The sequence below is a fragment of the Silurus aristotelis genome (genome assembly GCF_946808225.1).
Source record: "Silurus aristotelis genome assembly, chromosome: 15".
Classification (NCBI taxonomy): Eukaryota; Metazoa; Chordata; class Actinopteri; order Siluriformes; family Siluridae; genus Silurus; species Silurus aristotelis.
The window spans coordinates 11,405,495-11,428,678 of NC_139588.1; the positions used below are offsets into that span (position 1 = coordinate 11,405,495).

The 23,184-nt window shown below is 43.2% G+C and overlaps 1 protein-coding gene across 2 annotated transcripts in view; it reads left to right on the plus strand.

Annotated features, from left to right (window-relative positions):
• brf1b (BRF1 general transcription factor IIIB subunit b) overlaps positions 1-23,184 on the plus strand; it is a 61,499-nt gene that overhangs the window by 32,971 nt on the left and 5,344 nt on the right. For both annotated transcript variants that reach the window (XM_083561955.1, XM_083561954.1), the window contains exons 13-16: positions 5,206-5,267; positions 5,500-5,581; positions 8,139-8,191; positions 8,768-9,036. In XM_083561955.1, the coding sequence (XP_083418081.1) occupies positions 5,206-5,267; positions 5,500-5,581; positions 8,139-8,191; positions 8,768-9,036 (466 nt within the window). The remainder of the gene's footprint in view (positions 1-5,205; positions 5,268-5,499; positions 5,582-8,138; positions 8,192-8,767; positions 9,037-23,184) is intronic.

A 23,184-nucleotide genomic window follows, 5' to 3' on the forward strand; every position in this document is an offset into this window, starting at 1 on the left:
CCATTACAGCAGTATTCTGAAGTTCCCCTTATGTAGCTGCTATTATTTAGCAAACTAATGTTAGAAAGGTGGTGCTTGGTTTCTAATCATGTTTCCTGTATGGTTGAATCAGTGACACCATTTAAATATCTCACCAGTATTTGTAAACTCCATCATCGTCGCGGAGAAGTGTTTTTTTTTTCTTCCAAAAAAAAAAAAGGTTGCCAGTTTTACCAGCCAGTGGTGGAAGACATGCGCTAGAATAATTGACAGACATGAAAATATGTTAGCCATCATTTTTCTGCACCAGAGTGGAAGTGTTGTTAAAAAAAAGAACTGTGGATATTAATAGTTCCTCACAGACATAGGGATATAGTGTACTGCTGGGACACTGGTATGTGTGTGTGTGTGTGTGTGTGTGTGTGTGTGTGTGTGTGTGTGTGTGTGTGTGTGTGTGTGTGTGTGTGTGTGTGTGAGTACATTGCCTTTTTCTCCGAGGATGGATTTTGATAAACAGTATGCAGTAGCCAAGCCGTGACATTTACACACATTTTATCTCATATACCCTTTTGGCTCTACAGCACAAACAGTGGGAACGAGCAGCGAGGGTGGAAGGGGGTTTGTAAGGTCGGACTGCTATATTGCAGAATCCCAGACTAAAGCCTGTGCTTTAACTGTAGATTTCATGATCCGTTTTGATATGAGCTTGAGATTTTATTGTATTTGTATCACTCTATCGTTGTTTTTATTTCTTTCCCAACCAGTGCTATAAATAGCGACTTTCTGAGTAGGCTAATTTCTGTGTTTCAGCAGAAGCGCTTAGCCTGAGTGCCTAGTTTATCTCTGTGTCATTTCGCATCAAACTTATCTTGTTTATTTGCATAAATGATTCACATGACTCATTATGCAATTTGAATTATGCTAGTTTACAGTTCACAGGCATATTAGGCTCTTCAAAAAAAAAAAATAATAATAAACATGCTGAATTTCCATGATTCAAGCTTCCATCTTTGGAGTTTCTTCTCCATGTCTTCTCATGCACAGCATGTTTGCTGTTGTGTAAACATATCCCCCAGCTGCAAGTAGCAGTTTTCTGTCTCTTCTTGTGTAACTTTGTATTACATACAGCAGAAAAAAATGACATGGTTATGGGCCTAATTCAGCCGTTCCCACTGCTTGTTGTAATGATGGCTGCATTTCTCCAGGTTACTCCCACTCCACGAGGCTGCTGTGGAGGCATGTGGAGGACCTTCAGGTTTGTGAGTATGGATGCTATTCAGCAGCCCCCGGTTAACTGTAATCTGCTGCAGAAAAGAAGCCTAATTGTACCGTGCTGTTTCCTTCATTCTGTTCTCTCAGCAGTGGCTGTGCAGTTGCTGTAAGGAGCTGCGGTGATTTGCTCTGTCGAGTTTGATATGTGACAGCCGCGGCAAGCCCTGTTGCGTACTCCGGCGTGCGTGCACCAGGCCATGCTTGAGTAAGGTTGCCACTGACAGCTTGTCAAAGACAGACATTTTTTAAATATATGAGAAATTTGCTTACCTACAGAAAAAAATCTGAGGTGTTAAAAATGAGTGGAAGGAATGTGGACAATTTATAAATATATATATACATATATATATATATATATATATATATATATATATATATATATATATATATATATATATATATATATATATTTTTTTTTTTGCAGAACTAAAAGCTCTACCTTTCTACCCAGGATCTTTTAGTAGCTTAGAAGCTGACTAAGGTGTGGCTAATGCATTTAAATTACATATAGAGAGTAATTTCATTATATACAACAAACATATGATCATAATCTAGCAAATGTGCTCTAACAATGCACATACTGTACACGCCATCAGGAAAAGCAAGTCTTGGCCGTTGTAGCTATGAGGTGTCAGTGTTATAGTAATCAATCAATATTATTATAGTCTGTCTTCACTCTGTTTTAAGAAGTTGACTATTATGTACAGCAGGTTCTTCAGTGTTACTGCATGTTTCTGATTCCGAAAAGACCGTCTGTCATTTTTAAATGCTAATCAAACCCTGTGTCCTTATATACATTTATGACATTATAACATTATGACCACTGCCAGGTGACGTTAATAACACATTATCTCTTCATCATGGCACCTGTTAGTGGGAGGGATGTTTTAGGCAGGAAGTGAACATTTTATCCTCAAAGTTGGCGTTTCAGAAGCAGGAAAAATGGGCAAGTGTAAGGATTTGTGCGAGTCTGACAAGGGCCAAATTGTGGTGTCTAGACGACTGGTCTATCAACAGTGCTCCAAGAAAGGAACAGTGGTGAACCGGCTACGACAGCCAGCCGAGGCTCATTGATGCACGTGGGGAGCTTCGGCAGTGGTTTGTGAATTCCAGCAGACAATGGTTTTCAAAGCAGCGTGTGTTAGTTGTAACTTAAACATACACTAAATAGACAACATTAACAGGGCACCTGACTTTTCCAGTCATATGTGGCTCTTCTCCAAACTGTAACCACAACCTTGGAGGTACACAATTGTCTTTGGATGCAGTAGCAATACATTTTCCCCTCACTTAAACTAGGAGAGCAAAGTCTGTTCCGGTATGACAATGCCCATGTGTTCAATGCCAGCTTCATGACGTCATACATAGGTTGGTGTGAAATATCTTAAGGGGCCTGCTATAAAGCTTTGACCTCATGTACCCCAGGCCTCATACTTGTCCACTGATTTCATCACCCTTTTAATGGGTTTATTGGCCTGGTTTGAATAAATTAGGTCAAATTTTCACCTCAATCATCACAGTGAGCATCTTGTTTGTTAAAATATGGTTTCAGGAATCATTCCTCACCTTTAACCTTGTCAGAGTCCGACAGCAGCTGATAATGACTCGCTCTGCTGTGTCAAGGAAGCTGTAGGTGCTGATAACATTGCACAGTGCTTATCATGTTACAAAAGTGAAAATGTATGCAGACAGTGGAGTGTCGAATGGATCTGCATTGACAGTACTGTAGCCGTACTGCACAAGAGCAGGACCTTTAGCTGACACTGGCGGATTTCCGGTGAGATATTCCTGATAGTGTGTTTTGGAAGTTTCAGGCTGTTTTATTAGAAGTGTTAGATTAAGATTGCGTGCCTGTGTTCAAAGAACAACTGCAGGCTTTTGACAGCTTTTTTTCGGTGTGTCTCTAGTCTCTTACAGTCAGAATGTAAAACGTCTCCGACTCGACGCAAGCAAGAAAGGAAATATACGTTTTCTGACAGACTCTGACCCAATTTCTGTCTTCATCCCACATGTAAAATCAGTTCTTCTTAGGAGCTGCTGCTTTCTTTCTAGTCTTTTGTGTGTGTGTGTGTGTGTGTGTGTGTGTGTGTGTGTGTGTGTGTGTGGTGTCGGTCATAGTCCAAGCAACTCCTAGTTTAGATAATGAACATCTGCAGAAATCCTGATCTGCAGAGACTCATTTAATTCACAGCAATATCGCAGGTCGGCCCCTCATGCTCCTCTCGCCGTTCTTAATTATCAGGGAAGAAGCCTTTTCTGTCACAGAAAAGACTCACCTGCTTAAACCGAATGTGCCGTGCGGGGCTGAACTGCAGTTTCTTCACCGGAGATTAGCTCTGTATCATTTTGACTGCAGGTAGAAATCTAATTATAGGAATTATTTTCTTCTTCCACATGCAGGTTGCACAGGTTTTGAATATGATTCTTCTGTAGTGGCGATATCCTCAATACAATGCACAGGGATATTTGTGTGGGTGCACCAATTCAGTTACATACCGTTGGTATTTGCCCGATGCTGGATTGGATCAGTTTCCAACAGGGTTAAACAATCCACCGTGATCGTTCAGGGATCATTGATTTGTGGCTTCCCCAATTCTTTAAACAGTAAATCGGTGATCTAAAATTAGCTTACAAGTGCATTCTGGTCATTCAGATGCATTTAGTTACAAGGTTTTTGTTCATATGAGACTGTAGGAAATGTTTATTTATTTTTTTTTTCAGATTCCCCCATTATAGATGTTGAATAATTATAATAATAATAATAATGTCTATGACGGGTAATTACCGAACAGAGCTGGCAGGAGCATGTGTTATTGACAGAGCTGCACATAAGTGATGCTGCTACTTAATGAAATGGAGGTCTAATTAGGACTGGAATTCGGTGTCTTCCACTCTTTTGTTGTCTTCCCCGGCCTCCAGCCAAGCAAGAAGATGATTCTGTTTCATTTAAAAATTAGGCATTAGGCTGAATTATCTTCCCTGCTCATGTGGCCTGGTGATAATCACCAAATCATGCTCCAGGGCATTTGCCGGGTTAATGGAAAAGCTTGCCCAGAAGACCAGATAAACAGACGCTGCCTGCTTTTTTTTATTTTTTATTTTTTTTTATAAATGTCATCTGTCATCTGCCCAGTGATACCTTTCACTTGTGCCTTGCAAAAGGGTAAAGTTGGTACTGCTTTAAAGGATTGAGGTTAGCCCATGATCTGTCCTCTTTATGCTTGCCGAACATAAATTGACAATCAGCTAACCTCTAATCATATTCGCCCGAGGTTACACTGCATGGTCACATATTTATTAAATCTAGGACGGTGAAACTACAAGAAGTATTAGTCTCTATGTCATTATTAAAACATCAGCTAATGTAACATGGCGGTGTTGTGCTGCTAAAGGAAACTACAACAGCAGGGTAGTGTGATTCAACCTAACATGAAGCAGATTTCTATAACCAGCTGAAGATTATTTTACAACAGGTTTATATATTTTATATCATGGCTACTTGTATTAAGAAATGAAGTATTTTGATACATGCATGCTATTAATATTAAATAGGAAACTGTAAAATGTGGCTAAATTCTTCATGAAGATGTTTTTGATGAAATAATAAAATAATGAGTTCAGTATTATTTCAGTTGTTGACTCATTAATAGGTGTATTGTTGCATTTAGTCATTTTATTATTTATATTGTCGCTATATTGAGGTAATTGTGACTAAAATGGCATTCCATAGATGTTGAAAGAGAGCTGCTTAGTGGAAGGGGATTTAGCATAAGTAACTGTTAGAGTAGCATCATAAGTGATCATGATGCAATACATCATTGTGAGCAATGTTAATTATAAAATAGCAAATGAAGCAGAATAACAAATCATGCAGTAGAATTTCAAATGAGTTCATGTTTCTTTAGGGCATTAACTAATGCATGCCGTTTTTTTTTCTTTCTTATCTGCCTGCAGAGGACAAGTCAGATAATGGCGAGCTTAATCTGGAAGGCATCGATGAGGACGAGATCGAAAAGGTTTGTCTTATGAAGAGAAATGAAAGAGATCTTTTCAATATCACATGAAACATTCCCATTGCCACTCCTGTCTCTAAGCAGCCTGTTAGACGGTGATGCTGTAATGCATGTTCACAAAGCTGTTTGCCTGAACGCTCTCCGTGTTAATCAGCTCATTAGAGAACGATTTGAGATCTTGCAGTCTTGATGTTTAGCATTACCCCTTATCAACTGTGTGCTCTCCCCGGTGCAGTACATTCTCAATGAGAAGGAGGTGCAGGCTAAGACGAAGCTGTGGATGATGCAAAATGAAGAGTATCTAAGGGAGCAGAAAGGTAAGGGGAACAAAAAAGACGTGCTTAACACATTCATTAACACTCACTCGATTATCGCAGTACAGATGGCTATCAACCCAGCGGGTGCGACGCCCAGAGAAGGGGAACTTCTGGAATAAAAATAGAGCTTAATGAAGTGAAAGGATTTGTTGCCCATTTGGAAAAGTGAGCGAGTACCTGTGAGCAAATTGCAAATCAAATTTCAGGATTTTCCTTTCTTCAAGTATTCAAACATGAATAAATCTTAGATAAAACCTGCTTCATTACACTTAAGGTTAATTCAGTACATCCCTGTAGGAGTAGCAGAAAGCCTTTTTATGGCATATATGAGTGTATCCTGCTGTCAAAGCAAATGCTTTGAGCAAACTTGATCATTTTCATCATAATCTAATAATCGATTGGACTGAATTCATCGTAGGAAAAAACTGCATTAAATATGCATTGAATATTTTGTTCTTCCTCGAACTGATACCACAAAGGTGGAGGCACAGAAATCTTTAGGATGTCTTTGGAGATGGTAGCATTAAATTTTGAGAATGCCCCTGTGCACAAAGCGAACTTCATGACTTTATAGTTGACATGGGTTGGAGTGGAAGCGCTGGAGTGGCCTGCTATAGATCTCCGACCGCATCTCTATTGAACACTCTTGGGTTATATTTGAACACCCCAGGCATTACTACCTGACATACCTGACATTACTCAGATTTGTGGCTGAATGAGCACAAATCTTCCTGAGTACACTCCAGAATCTAGTGTTCATTCATCTTCCCAGAAGAATGGAGATTATAACAGACTAAATGTGGAATGGGATGTTTAAAAAGCACATACGAATTTTAGGGTCAGGTGTCCACAACCTTTTGTCCATATAGTGAATGTTTCACAAATATTGACAATGGAATAGTTTATGAATAGAATTAAATCATGTTCAAATCATTGGTCAGTCGTAATATCCTGTTTCATTGGCGTATAAATACGTGGTGACTCAGAGGCCAAATTCTGTTAGTCGTAAATCGGCACGTGGACAATTAAAGAGTGCACAAATGTAATAAGCTGAACGTGTGTTGACCTTCATACATAATTCAGCGGCTATAAAAATGTCTACATTCCCTAAAATGTTCATACCCACGGATTAATTAAGCAGTTCAAAACAACCAGACCAGAGTTAGACATTCCAGCAATCTGTTGGGAAGGCATGCTAGAAGAAAGATTTTTTTCTTTTATCTGACCATAAAAATAAACATCTGGAGTTTATACACTACTGGAACTTCGACAGAAACACGGGTTAATGGTCAAAGGAAAAAAAAAACATTTTGCCAAAAAAAAAGTGTGATTCTAAAGGTCTAAATTATTAAATAAATATAAAATGCGTGGAGTGCGCTGAAATGGAGAGTTTATTATAGATGGGTTGACCTGGAACCTCAGAGGATTTAGATAGATTGAGTGGTATCAGATACTTTGCAGTGTATTTTCTGATTTCATCCAGCGTTATAGAAAAACACATTAAAGGTTATTTAATGTGCTTAGGATAAATGTGATTATATTAAAAATGTGTGGGATGTTACCTTAATAAATTGCCATTCTTATAACCTTTTTTTTATCCAATAACAATGCCAACAAATCGGTGTATATTTTATATATCATTTCATTCTTAAGAAATATCAAGCTTGCTAGGTGAGTGCTGTAGGTATTTACTTAATGTTGACATTCAGAATAACCAAAAGTTTTTGGTTTTATTTTTCCACTGATGATATCACTAACACTACTCTAATAACGGTTTGGAACTAGCAACAGAGGTTATAGTAAATATAGTCACATGGTCCAGAACTAACCGTTGTATAATACTTAATACACTGACATAACATTATGACCACCTCCTTAATATTGTGTTGGTCCCCCTTTTTGCTGCTAAAACAGTTCTGACCCATCGAGCATTAACAGCATTAACTTCTTCAGCAATTTGAGCTACAGGAGCTCGTTTGTTGGATCGGACCACACGGACCAGTCTTCACTCCCCACATGCATGAATGAGTCTTGACCGCCCGGTTTAGCACTTTTCCTTCATTGGAGCACTTTTATTAGATACTGACCACTGCAGACTGGGAACATCCCACAAGAGCTTCAGTTTTGCTCTGACCCAGTCGTCTAAACACCACAATTTGACCCTTAGCAAACCCCTTATGCTTTCCCATTTTTCCTGCTTCTAACACGTCAACTTTGATCCCACTCACTAACAATTGCCATGATTAAGAAATAGTGTTAATCACTTCACCTGTCAGTGGTCATAAAGTTATTTCTGATCAGTGTACATACAGTGCTATAACAAGACTAATGCTCCAAAAAATGTTTTTCTAAATGAGAAATTTAAAATTAGAAAAGAAATGAAAATTAAACATTTTGGTGGTTTAGATGGATTACTGCCTGTTATTTTCTTTAAGGAATATAAATACATCATTTATTACTGTATCTACTCTTATTATAGTGTAATGTCTCCTAACTTTATTTTTTTCTTTAAGTCTCCAACAAATCCTCTGATTTATATTTGTTCTGGTCTTTTCAGAAAAAGAAGAGAGGATAGCTAGGGAGAAAGAGCAAGGAATTTATAAGGAGAAGGTGAGTGTGTCAACAGTAATCCAAGGTCCTTGTCCCTGGGTTCTTAAACATATCCCTGTCACTGGGATCTACACACGTTCCATTTGAACCAAGCTGCACCTCTGGTTTCCGCTCAGACTCCCTGTGCTGTGTTCACTTAACCTCTTTATGTCAATATTCGGACCCCTGGACCTCTAATATGATGCTGAGAACCAGGCCCACAGAAGTCAGAGCGGTCTGGGATTTGCTCCGCTCTCAGACATAAACTCTGTTTATTTTTTTAGATAAAATTTATATGATAAAATTAGATGATTGACAAGCTGAATCACTTCTAAAGGCTGCATTCGGCCATGTATGAGGTTCACGTAATTTTCCGCTGGTCCCACGAGGGACAGTGTGGAGGTAATTTCTGTGAATAAATATATGTTTTGAATTTAGAACCTTATCTATGCTTGGCAAAGGTGTAACACATATCTGTGTTTTAGTAAGTCAGAGTAGAGCAGAGCAGCTTTTCAGTACTGATTCTTTATATATTTTTCAGTTCTGAGCTTTGTCCTTCCCAGCTTGTCTAATTTCTCTCTCTTTGCGACTGGACAGCCAAAGAAATCGTCCAAACGCCGAGAGCCTATTCGGGCCAGCACTGCAGGAGAAGCAATAGAGAAGATGTTGGAACAAAAGAAGATTTCGAGCAAAATCAATTACGATGTACTGCGAGACCTGAACAGCAAAGGCAGCAGCAGCCCGGCACATACAACAGAGGAAGTGTCTGCTATGGTCCCTGGACGTAAGAAGCTCACCCGCCGCAAGAAACAGCCCAACAAGAGCAATCTGGGTCTGGCCAAGCCTGCCAGCCTTATGGGGAAAAGGTGAGAATTAACATCGAGAGTTTCCTTTCAACCAAGCAAGCTGTTTAGTGATTGCTGTTTTATGCAGTAATGGCTTCATTTGTACTGAAGGAGCTTTCCCTTATTGTCTGCAACTGCCCTTCTATAGCGGTGCAGCTTTTTTCTTTCAAGTTCAGAAAAACCTCTTTTGTACCTCTGACAAAAGAAGATCGAAAGGTTCTCACAGTCCTTGATAGGATACTTTTTTCCTGGTTCGTCTATATAATTTTGTCTCGCTTTGGCTGACCTTCAGAGTCTTTTCCACCAGGAGAGGCCTCGTCATCAATTCTTTGCCAGTCTTTTCTGTTTGCTGTCACCTGGCACCCTGCGGTGCTTTCTCTGAACTTGTTTCTTCTCCAATTAATAGTTCTCTGGAGCTCCAAAATGTCTCTGTAAGAAAAGTAATGAATCTGCATCAGACAGACTTTTAGTTCTTGTGTGAAATTTTGATATTTTTTAGGTTTGTTTTATAAATAATGTTTTACTAATTTCATTTTTGTCAAGGAGAATCATAAATATGAACTGCCGTAGAGGTCATTTTGCAGAAGCAATTAATTTCATTCTACATTTCATGCTAGAATACAGTAAACGATACATAGAAAAACACCTCTCGAAATATTTTTTATATTTATTAACCAATTTTTTTTTTTTCAGAATTTCTTTTCTGTAGCTAATTAATATTGATCAATTCCTGCTTTGGGGTTTTAATACAAGTTCTTTGTCCAAAAAAACAAAAAACATTTTCGCTATTAAAAACAGATATAATGCAAAATCAATTTAGTCCCCGTTACTGACTGGCTGAGGCTTATTAAAAAGTATTAAATAATGTCACGGATGGCACGTGGAACAAATTTGACAATAAACTCTAATTTAGTTACAGCTTTGGTTGAGTGAAAACGTTTCATTTGCTGCTGGAGCATGGGAAAACATTTAATGAGCTGTCGTGGGGGGGGGGGGGGCAATTTGGCCTTAGTGCTTTAATTTCTTATACCAGACAGTGTTTACTAACAAAACACAAACTATTTTCTTCATTTTTTTTGCCTTGGCAAGAATAAAGTGTTGAAAGAGCTTAAACCTCTTACTTCGTATCTGCCACTCAAGAATCTAATTTGCATCAACTTCATGTTAATAAATTACTTTTCTTAACCTTTGCTTATTTATTTTGAGTGTTTATTCAGCAGACTATGAGCAAAGAGACAAAATCTGTTTTTGTATATACAAATCGTTCCTTACATGGTTCCTTAAACTGAATGACCCCACACCTCTCTGTTGGTGCAGCAAGGAAGCAGACACACTGTTTTAACTCCATCATCTATCACCCACACACACACACACACACACACACACACACACACACACACAGGCTGCCAAACCAAGCCCACTACATGACCTCCATACTAACAGAGATAGGAAAAGCACTTCTCCAGGAAGAGAACTGCATTTTTTCTTTCTTTTGCTTCCTTTTTGTCTTTCAGTCCTCCATCTATGTGCTGTAAAGGTTCTGAGCCTTTAGTAGTCACAGAGTTCAACTTTTGAAGTGCAAATTTGAACTTGTTGAGGCAGGAGGACCTGCTTATGGGTCCTCTATGCACGTAACTCAAAGTGAATGACAACGCATTCAGACGTGTCTCCTCCCAGAGTGCTGTGTGAAGCTTGTCTGATCTTGATGTTACAGTACCTCCTCCTGCTTTGAAATCACAGCCAGAGTAACACAGCTGAGAGTTTTAAATGCTATGCTATTTGTAGCTTTCTTACCTAATAACAAGATAGAAGCATATATTAGACTAAGGCCAGAAAAACGTGTGTTTGCTTTGCAATTACATTCACATGGGATTGATGTCGCTTGACAGAGCTCTGAATGACCAAAGTACAGAGTTATCCTGATGCATTTCCCAGGCTTGTTAAAGAGGCTGCTTATTCTCAGTGGAAATGCAACATTTACTACAGCTAATGTCATTGTTTCCAGTCAACTCGAGCTTTTTCTCCAGCACTGCTCATCGTGTGTTATGGGTTTGGCCACTCATCTCTCCATAACAGCAGATTCAGCAATAAGCTTTCAGTCATTAAACACAGACATCATTTCCAAGCAACCAATAGTGGAACATGGCCCATTGGTTAATGTGGTGAAGCTCTACGTCACCAGGTCCTTGAAGCAACTTCCCTAGTAACCATAGCAGAAAGAAGGGTGACTGGGTTTCTTCCAGTCTGGTCATGTTGAGCCAGAGACAGACAGCGTGGCCTTTGAGACTGTGACAGATTATGTCTCTAAAGGCTTTGCCCTCCCCTCAACAAAACCTCTATAGCCAGCATGAAAAGGATAATGTGCAAGAAAATTCCTCTTGGAAGGGGCAGAAAGAAATCCAGATTAGCATGGATTTAAAAAATGAAGGGACACTAGTAGAGTGTTGCTTGTAACTAGCTTAACTAGCTAAACTAAAGGTTTTGTGGTCATGCCTAATGTCCAGGCCATTTCTTTTTTCTCGTGGTGATTTCATGCCTCGCCTCTGACCCAAAAGACTTCGGACCAGATTTCACAACATAGATGTCAGGCTGCAGACGCGGAAGCCGATATAGTCCGATCATTGTCCTTTTATTTCAACAACCGTACAACACAAAAACACTCATAAGCCGTTGAAAACAACAAACAAAGACATCCGCTCGATACGCGTTGTCCGCTATGAGTTTGAATGTCCCAAGCATAATCCATAAAGCCTTCGGCAATGAGTAATCCAAGTCGGAAGTGGAATTCGCATATACAGCCGGCGGTCGAGCAGCCACGCGATTGTCCATCTTGACAATATAACGACCGACAGCCTGTGACTCAAGAACGTGAGTTTATGTAGTCTGATCTTTCATGAGCCACAGCTGTCGGTAATCTTGGGAAGCAGCGTGACTGCTATCGAGGGGGGCGTGGCAGGGTGGATCTCTGACAGCTACAGACGGGGGCGTGGCAGGGTGAATCCCTGACAGCTACAGAGGGGGGCGTGGCAGGGTGAATCCCTGACAGTACCCCCCCATCCAGGGGCGACACCTGACGCCCCAAAACCCACCTATGCCAGGCGGGCCAGGGCACTCCGAGGAAGGCCTCCTTAGACGCCTGGGAGCAACGGAGGCCTGGTGAGCATCCTCTGCGGAGAGCCGGCATGGAACAACACCTTGCAGGAGGATCCGGAACGGAGCCACGCCCTCGGTGCTGACGGGAGGCTGAGTAAAGCCCCTGGCGGGGATTGAAGCCGGAGCGATCTCCATGGCGGGGAACCGGAACTGGACGCCAACCATGACAATGACCGGGGAGTGGAGGACGTCCCGGGCGGAGACCAGGAACGTCGTACCACCCTCTGAGGGACCTGGAGGACCGACGTCGCTGTCAGAGGGACCTGGAGGACCGACGTCGCCGTCAGAGGGACCTGGAGGACCGACATCGCCGTCAGAGGGACCTGGAGGACCGACGTCGCCGTCAGAGGGACCTGGAGGACCGACGTCGCCGTCAGAGGGACCTGGAGGACCGACGTCGCCATGCGGGGATCCTGTGGGCGATCCGTCGTCCTGAAGAGGACCTGGGGGCGAGACGTCGCCCTCCGTGGAGCTTGGATGCAATCCTTCGCCCTGCGTGGAGCTTGGATGCGATCCTTCGCCCTGCGTGGAGCCTGGATGCGATCCTTCGCCCTGAAGAGGACCCGGGGGTGAGACGTCGCCTTCTGCGGAGCCCGGGGGTGAGACGTCGCCTTCTGCGGAGCCCGGGGGCGAGACGTCCCCTTCTGCGGAGCCCAGGGGCGAGACGTCGCCTTCTGCGGACCCCGGGGGCGAGACGTCGCCTTCTGCGGAGCCCGGGGTCGAGACGCCGCCTTCTGCGGAGCCCGGGGGCGAAACGTCGCCTGTGCGGAGCCCGGGGGCGAAACGTCGCCTTCTGCGGAGCCCGGGGGCGAAACTTCGCCTTCTGCGGAGCCCGGGGGCGAAACGTCGCCTTCTGCGGAGCCCGGGGGCGAGCCGTCGCCTTCTGCGGGCGCTGGAGACGAGCCGTCGCCTTCTGCGGGCGCTGGAGACGAGCCGTCGCCTTCTGCGGGCGCTGGAGACGAGCCGTCGCCTTCTGCGGGCGCTGGAGACGAGCCGTCGCCTTCTGCGGGCGCTGGACACGAGCCGTCGCCTTCTGCGGGACTGTGGGGTGAGCCGTCGCCGTCGGTGGAACCCGGGGGCAGCGGTTCAACTTCCCTTTCGCAGTCCTGGAGCCGGGGTGAGTGCACAGGGAAACCCCTGGGCGTAGGGGCGCTCCTTGGGACCCTTAGGAGCAGATCGGAGCCTACTGAGCAGCCTGGAAATGAGGTGAAGCCTGCCTGGAGATCCACGAGCGGAGAAGGGCTCGCCTGGAGGTCCACGACATCAGTGGAGCTCTCTTTGGGACACTGAAGCGGAGACGAGCTCTCGGGAGGAGCCTGGAGCGGAGACGAGCTCTCGGGAGGAGCCAGAAGCTGGGCGGAGCACTCTTGAGGGACCTGGGGCGGAGCCGAGCTCTCTTGAGGGACCTGGGGCGGAGCCGAGCTCTCTTGAGGGACCTGGGGCGGAGCCGAGGTCTCTTGAGGGACCTGGGGCGGAGCCGAGCTCTCTTGAGGGACCTGGGGCGGAGCCGAGGTCTCTTGAGGGACCTGGGGCGGAGCCGAGCTTTCCGTGGGCGAGATGTCGCCTTGGAAGGGGCTCTGGGATGTGGCGTCGTCTGGAAAGGGACTCGGAGGAGTCACTTCGCCTTCTGTGACCGGAGGTGTCGGCGCGGCGCTCTCGTGAAGACTCTGTGGCGGCGCGGCGCTCTCGTGAAGACTCTGTGGCAGCGCGGCGCTCTCGTGAAGACTCTGTGGCGGCGCGGCGCTCTCGTAAAGACACTGTGGCGGCGCGGCGCTCTCGTGAAGACTCAGTGGCGGCGCGGCGCTCTCGTGAAGACTCTGTGGCGGCGCGGCGTTCTCGTGAAGACTCTGTGGCGGCGCGGCGCTCTCGTGAAGACTCTGTGGCGGCGCGGCGCTCTCGTGAAGACTCTGTGGCGGCGCGGCGCTCTCGTGAAGACTCTGTGGCGGCGCGGCGCTCTCGTGAAGACACTGTGGCGGGAAAGCACGCTCCTGGAGACACTGTGGCGGGAAAGCACGCTCCTGGAGACACTGTGGCGGGAAAGCACGCTCCTGGAGACACTGTGGCGGCGTGGCATGCCCACGGGAACCTCGGAACAGAGCGGCACGCCTGTAGAAGCTCTGTGACGGCATGGTGTGCTCGCCGACGCTCGGAGATGGTGTGGTGCGTCCACGAGAACCCCGGAACACAGCAGCACGCTGGTAGAGACCCTGAGATGAAAACAGGCCCTCTCATCAAAACATTGGGGCTGAGCTGCAGGCTCATGGGAGATCCGGCACGGAGCCGCGTGCTCTTTAGAACCTTGGAATGGAGCACCTTCCTCCTCAAGGGGACTGTAGTGGAGATCCACCACCTCTATCCCCAACTTCCCCAGAAGCAGCCCGCTGAATTCGGCGAGTGAGCCGAATTTGCCCCCTTTGGCGCTCCATAGTGAGCTGGCTTTGGCAAGAACTTCTCCAGACAGGAGGGAAATACAGAGGGCAATCTTGGCTCGTTCGGAAGGAAACCGGGAAATGTTAACAGCCACATACTCGCCGATACAATATAACGACCGACAGCCTGTGACTCAAGAACGTGAGTTTATGTAGTCTGATCTTTCATGAGCCACAGCTGTCGGTAATCTTGGGAAGCAGCGTGACTGCTATCGAGGGGGGCGTGGCAGGGTGGATCTCTGACAGCTACAGACGGGGGCGTGGCAGGGTGAATCCCTGACAGCTACAGAGGGGGGCGTGGCAGGGTGAATCCCTGACAATAGAGTCTTCTATTGTGTAGGGATGTGATTTATTAGTGGGAGTGGGATGTGGTCTGCTAGTCTGGAGGACGCATGATGGTAGGAGTCAGGGAGCCACTGCCTGCTGATGGGAACTGCGTCCTTCATAACAGCTGAATGTGGCACTTTTTTAAAGCAGGATTCTCAGGGGAATATAAACCTGTAGATTGTAAATTTGTTATATGGTGACTAATGACCCGATTGTCAAAAAGCTAATCAGGTAATGAAAGCAACATATAAGCAACTTTACAAGCCCCTAAATGGATTATTTGTGAAACAATAAATTCTGGCTAATGACTAGAAAATTGTATTTCATTAATGCTTTGTGGGATCCCCAATGTTTATTTTGATTTCACTTATGCGATTCAATTTAAAGTACATATTCCTCCACCGCTCAGCACTGATTAAATGGCTTGGTTCAGCAGCAGGTTAGGCGCGTAGCGGACAGTTAGCACTGCAGCATCAAATGGCCATCTTGTAAAACCCTTTGAGCTTTCTCGGCTCGCTGTTCCATCTGCTCTTTAGGTGCTGAGGGAGGTTGAGTCAGTCACATTTCACATTGCTCAAGCTGTCTCAGCAGGAGCCCTCTCCCACTCTCTTTCTCCACTAAGCCAGGCTAGACCTTGTCTGTTAATGGAGGCTTATGTCTCCTGGTGGCATCAAGAACGCATACGTTCGCTGACATGAGCGGAGGTGGTAAGAAGGATCCTCTATACTCTTCTGCGCTTTGGGTTTTCGTTGTTGTTCGGACCAAATGCAACAAAGGGCATCATGATGACAGCGAAGTGCAGTTTCGAAGCTGCACAGCCACACACGAAGAGAAAATTGGTACTTCCTTTGCAGCTACCCTGCATCATGTCAGATTCTTTGTGTGATCAGTTTAGGGCATATTTACTCCCCCACACTGTTTGTTCACTCGAAGACAGGGTGGTTTTAACAGTCCCTGTAGTGCATGTTTTTGAATGTATGTGTGTCAGCGTACGATTGAGAGCCAGCGGATCTCAGCCTTTTTTTGGCAGGTGGCGGCATTTTCAGTCCACGTTTTTCATGATCGGTCTTTTATTCAGCTCTGCTCTACATGTATCCCTGCACATCCAGAGCAACACGTTAATTGTCCTGCTTCAAAGAGAGAAAGATAGCGCGTGGTTTTTTTTTTAGACATTTAACGATGCCTCTGTGAATCACTGTGTGTCTACACTCACAGCATCTACTTAAAAGGTTTGGTTTATGTGACACTGCAGCTTATCAAAGTCTGGGAAAAGTCATGGGAAGTGTGCATCTTGGCTCTTATATATAACCTCGATCAGTACTTTGTTTAGATGCTGGGGGAAAATTGAATTAACAGTTAAGTAAAGCACTACACCAGATGTAGTCTGCACATTTCAAGCATATGAGATGTGGCACAATGATTTCCATGCTTTGTTGAACTGGTTTAATAATTAATACCATCAATCTGTACTGACCATATCAGAGTATTCTGTCTAAGCATTATGACTGTATGAGGTCACATTCAGTTTATTAATCCAATGCAGTTTTCACATGTACACTGTATGGATAAAAGTATTGAGACACCTTTCTAGCCATATGTGATTCTTCTCCAAACTGTTACCACAGTGTCAGAGGCAGATATGACAAAAGTACACACATTATTCACTCAAGCAGACGTACAGATACTCATGTTTTTAAAAGACACTTTTTCACTCAAGTTAAAGTAAAGAAGTTTGGGTTCTGACAAGTAGCCATTAAAACTACCTGTTTCAGTGTCATGCTGGTAACTGGACCTCACATCATATTAATATATTAATACAAACATATGTAAAAAGTTGTAATCTAATGAATGTATTCAGGCTGAACAACCATCATATAGAACATAAACAAAGAAAAGATGATGATGATCAGGTGATCAGGAATGTCTCTGTTCTCAGTCATGTTTACACTAATCTACACCTGTGGTGTGTAAGAGCCAGGAAATAATGTCCAGCTGTGGATTGAAAAAGCTGCACAATGACAAGAAATGGGTTGGTGGGCAGAAAACGGCGCAATGAGAAGAAAAAATATTGATCATGTCACCAAATGGATTAAAACTAAAGTAACGAGTCTGGGTTTGAAATGTAAGAAGTAGAAAGCACAGATTTTTGTGTAAAAAAAATTTAGTGAGTGAAAGTAAAAAGTTGTCCGAAAAATAAATAGTGTAAAGTATTGATACCAGAAAAATCTACTTAAGTACAGTAACTAAGTATTTGTACTTTATTACTTCCCAACTCTAGTCAGAGACAGACAATTGTATAGGATGTCCTTGGATGCAGTAGCATTACATTTTTCCTTCACTCCACCTAGAGGACCAAAACTGCCCCAGCATGACAATTCCCCTGTGCATAAAGCAAAATTCATAAAGATATGGTTGAAGTGGTAGATCTTAAGTGGCTTGCAATGAGCTCAACCCTATTGAACACCTTTGAGATTAATTTGAACGCTGACTGCACCCCAGGCTTCCTCACCCACCACACCCATGTAGCTGAATAAGCAGAAATCTCCACAAGCACACTCCAAAATCTAGTGAAATATCTGGATTGGAGGTTATTATAATAATATGGGATTATAGTTATTATATTATGGTGGAATGGGATGTTCAAAAAGCAAAGTCTTATGGTCAGGTGACAACAAACTTTATTCCATGTACTGTGGCAGATCGACTTTTCACTTAATTTAGATTTGCATACATTACTGCCTTAGGAAGCAGCCTGAAACACAACCGGAGGCAATACACTGCAAAATGTGTGATGTGCTGCTTTTTTTTTAATTGAGACCATGAAGCATGTACAAAGAAAACTGAAGCAAAAGACACGCTCTTTTTCAGCACATGTAAAATATAACTATAAATTGCCACTTGATTCATCTGGAAGCATTGTGGATGCTTTGCCAGCAGAAAATTGATGGGAAATGAATAAATCGTATAAACTGCTATGTAACGCTATGTAATGTCTACTGCATCACGTCCATGTCAGTACGGTGAGATGGGCATCATAGGGCCACAGTCTGCCCATTTCACTCAGAAGGCATCCTGTGAGAAGATTGAGTTTGCAGACGTTGAAGCTAGGCATAATCATAACATTGGAGGACACCCCCCCTCAGTACTTCCTTCCTGCTGAACCACTGGAGAGGAAGATAGCAGGAGGATAATCACCTTTTCCCTCCCTACCCTGGATCTTACCCATCAAGCATCCTCCTTTAGCCTCCAGACCCTGGGGGGGGGGGGTGTTTCCTCAGTGGTCTGCAGGACGTGTGATAAGATGTCTTCACACCAGGAGGTGTGGAGCTCACATAGCTCGTAATGTATGCATCCTTCCAATATCTTCTTCATCGTACTGGAACTGAGGGTGCAAGCTGAATGTTTAATGACTTCATGCGATGTAAGCGAGCTTTCTTTGGTCTGCGTTTGGCGCTTTAACCTCCCATCCCCTACTCTCTGTGTGTGTGTGCGCGGCGTGAGCATGATCAGCGATCTGTGTCTGAAGGCTGTCTCATCCAGTCGTTCTACTTCCACAGTGCAAAGTACAGTACTTTTGAATTGCTCATGATTGACCTTTATTATGTTTTAGTCGAGCCAGACGACTCTTGATGTGGGAAAGAAATGACGGCTGCACTCGCTCGCTACAGTATATCTCATACATCACATGGGTGTGTCCTGAGCAAAAGCTCATGAGAATTCCATTATATCCTGCTCTGCTTATCTGAAAGCTCCTTCCTGCAGCATGCAAAACCACGGCCCCACTGTTCTCTGCTAGGTTCTTCTGAAATGCTCAGTAAGATATTTTTGAAGTATTATTATTCCTTTGCGTTCACACCAGCAGCGACGTGACAATGTGGCCTGAAAGCATTCATTTGTACAAAGATTCGGTGAACTACCTCCACAGGGGCCCAAGCATTTATCACAATGTGAAACTGGAGGTGTTTTGATGCAAAAAATAGTTTTTTATTTATTTTTTTTTTTTTTTACTTTACGCTCGTGAAAAGCACGTGAGAGTGATGTGACCAGTAGGAGTGATAAAGAGTGATATGATTCCCCACAAACTCTCACCTTCAAACCTGTGAACCGCTGTATATTTTAGCGTCGTTTATTCGTTCCTGCTTGCAGCTGGTGATATTCTCGATGCCGTAAAGGGGTATAAAGTGCTAGATGTTAAAATTCAGTGTTGTCTTTTGGTATGCTGAACACTTCAATCCTGTTAAGTAAACAGCAGAACACATTTTTCGTTTATTCTAACACTGCATAAAAACGATATATATATATATCTTTATATTGTGCGATGTTTGGTATACATTTTGTGACTAGCTACTGTATGATGTTTTTGTGACTTTAAAACAATAGGAACCAGCAGTAGGATAGTAGAACTACCCATCAGGATGGAGCGATTTAGATAGCACACACGGTTTAATATACATTATATCAGCAAAGGTTTGCGGACACATGGTTATAAGGATGGTATGTGCTTTTTGAGCGTCTCATTTCACATTTATTCCCAATTTGCTCTTATAATTCCCTCCACTTTTCTGGGAAGATGTTGCACTAGATTGTGGAGTGTGCTTGTGGACATTTGTGTTCATCAGCTACAAGGGTGTTAGTAAAGTCAGGTAATGATGTAGGTGAGGAGACCTGGGGTGCAGTCAGTGTTCCATTTTATCCCAAAGGTGTTCATTAGGGTTGAGATCAGAGCTCTAGAGCAGGCCACTCAAGATCTTCCTCTCCAAACCATGTAAACATGTTGTCATGCTGGAAAAGGTTTGGGTGTCCAAGTAAGAGTGAACGCAATATTTTACACAATTTTTTTACTTTTGTTGTAACAGTTTGGAGAAGAACCACATATGGCAGGAAAGTCAGGTTTCCCAATACTAGTGTATCTCGCAATAGTGTATGTACAAGAATTTACCAATTCCTACAATTCTAAATGATTTTTAGCTTGAATACATTAAATTATAATGAAAATGAGAGGGATATTTATTTTTGTGCACATATTTGTATTGTGAGATGTACACATTTAGTGACTAGCTATGCTGTTTGTGTGACTTTAAAACCATAAGGACCAGCCTTAAGATGTAGGAGACTAGAATTTAAAAAGCACACATTTAATATATGCTTATTAGTTCTTGTTCTAGCCTAGTCAGTTTTTTGATTCACGAAATATAAGCCTTGCATTGCAAAAGAATCCCCTATATATTGCTTAAAGACTGTCCCATTTAACAAATGATGATCTGCCATTTTAGTGTCTCTTTCAGTCTGCATTTAGACCCATTCTGTATTCATGCAGTCTCATCTGACATGCGGTATTGGATCAACAGAATTATTACTTCCTCCTGTCAGATTTCATTGATGTGCCTTATTGACTGAATGGCAAAATGGGCCCCGCAGGGGTACGGAGCACATCCACAAAAAAAAAACGGTGCAGCTGTGCCAAGCTTTATGAGCTCACAGCAAGAGCCACTTAAAAGTGTTAATCTACCTATAAAGCTAGAAAGTTTGGAAGAGCTTGACCTTGAATTTGAACTCTTTTCTACAGTGACCCAATGATGCTGACTGCATTGTTGGCCGATCGACTGTAATATTATTGTTTGCTTTGTGGTTAATGTGACACAAGACTTTGTGACATTCTTTGCTGCATGGAGAAAATATTTAGCTGTGTACAAACAGTGCACTCATGTAAAAGCCCTGCCATTTGTAGATCTATAGTCAGTTATGTGCTTGTGTAGAAGACTACTTAATAATGCCGTATTATTTACATGTCATTCTGCCATCTCTTGTTGTGTCTTGCCGATTCTGTGGCCGTGTGGAAAATCATTGATGATATGGCAACACGGGGATTGATTGTTAAGTTGATAAATTTATCTTGCGTGAGTTCACTCCATTATCCAGCTCATCTGCCATCTGTCTAAGGGTGGGGGCAAGCAGGCAGTTTGGCATCAGGTTGGCGCCTCAGACTCCCCCACCCTCTCCCCATGCACACACTAGAACGACCCATCAAGCAAGTGTTCTGCACTCGCTGTGACTGTTCGGTGCAACACATGCGAATAAGCTTTTAATATGTTTACTGTAATTTGCTATTAATAAAGATGTTACTTCACTCACATTTTATTTTGAATATCTTTTTATTGGTTGCATTCGATGTCTTATGGTTTAAATAAATTGTAGAATGACAACAATTGCCAGATGGTGCATGTTGTTTTTATTGTGGGTTTCTTTCCTGGCATTACATGGGATAACATGGAATATTTAGCTAACCCATGTGGAATTCTGCCTGGCTTTGTTGAGCAAACGATAATCCATTCGATCTTTGTAGTCTTTTTTGTTCATTAATTTGAACCCTCTCCCTATAGCAAAGATTGTCTTTGAACTGAAGTCGATGGGGACCTGCTTAATTATCTAATGAAATATAATACTATTTTAAAAGCACAGTTCAAAGTGGTCTTAGTTCAAATTAAACAAGGTTTTCCTTTAAGCATGACCTTTGCATGCTTCACAAGAACATTTTGAGTAACTCTGATTTGCCAAGGTGTCCTTTACACTCCATTGTCATTCACACCTAGCAGAAATGTTGTTAATGCATCCACACTGGCAAAAAAAAACCTGCAGACCAACCACATGGGAGCTGGCAAAGGATGCTATATGGGATGTCACTCCTGGTTGGCTCTGTTTGGTGTGAGTTGCCAGCCCACAGGGATTGTGGGGGTTCACGTGCGGATGTGCTCAGCTTCAGCCAAACCCTGCCGGCACAAGAAAATAAAAAAACACAACAATAGAGCGCGTGTATAGTGAAGGTTCAGAGTTCAGTAGTCACATTTAAAGCCTTGCCCCAAGATGCCATTCAAACACAACACACTTAGTCTTTCATTTCTTAAGAATTGCAGTGGCTTTATACTCCCAGAACAAACATCTTGCTTCAGTGGCCTCGCTCCATTAAGCACATAAAAGAACATTTGCTGGATACTGGGTGGATGTTATTGTTTTTTCTTTTTGGTTACTGAGCTGCCCAGCCATGCTTGATTCTGTCTGTCTGGTAATTTTGGCTCTGTAATGTGTTTTAGCATTACCTGTACTCGAAGCTCTCTGACCTTTCTCACAATGTGCTGTCATGGTCTTCACAGTGTACTGCTATACTGTACATAGAGTATTTGATCTAAATGCCAAGTGATTTGGCAAAGAATTACATATTTTTAAGGTGTACAATAAGGGCCCTATTCAACTAGAGGTTTAAGATACAATCACTAATGTTGCACCTTTTGCTAGTTTTTTTTTTTTTACGCTTCTTCGAAAATGACTTCTATCTCGGGACAGTTTGTAGTAAAAAGACAGATTAACAGAGAACTTTGTATATGGAGTTATTGAAGGTAGCCACAAATATAGTTGTGAGAAGTGAATAGAAAAATGGGATTAATCACAGCAAATCAGAGTTTGATTGCATTGGCAGATGCTCTCGCTGAATTTCAGGCTTTTTCAGATCCCGTTATGATTTTGTGGACTCAGTCGGATTGTTATCGATTCTTCCATCGCTGCCTTGCTATATGGAATGGAAGGTCACTAGAAAAATAATTGAAAGCAATCACTTAGCCTTTCCACTCCCATGTAATGTGCAGTGCATTTGGGTGGTACTCCTACTTACTTTTTCATGGGTTAGCTCACAAGTCCAGTGCCAAGAAATTGTATACACTTCTGACTCCCTCTGAGCAGAACCAGTCGATAGATATTCTCCACATTCTGCCCAGAGGCCAGCTGCCTGCTGTCGCTTGCTCACGCGAAGTAATTGTAATAGCCGCAGCCCACTAGCGGATCCAGGCCTCAATCTAAAAGTTTTTCAGCTTTCTGTTGGGTAACCCTAAAGCCACTGCTACGGTAGGGATCGGCACCAGAGTTTCACACACCACCCGCACTTCACAGAGTAGCCTGGCCAGACTTAGCTTGTCTTGTATCTGGCAGATGGCTGGTGCTAGCTGGCACACTTAATGAATCACAAGGAAATGGAAGCTCCTCTGCTCGGCAAACAGCAAGCCCTCAGTCTGCATCTCGTCATCCTCCTCCTCTCCTTAAGCTGATTAATTACTGGCACTTTCGTTTATCAGCCAGGAAAGCACTCTCACAAGTCCTCTGGGAGAACTCAGCAGGGAGGCCCAGTCACTGCCCAGGCTTATGCTGTTGTTAGGATGTGAGTAAATGAAGAGAGATGAATATGGCATTTGGCCATTTTGAATTTTCAAAATTC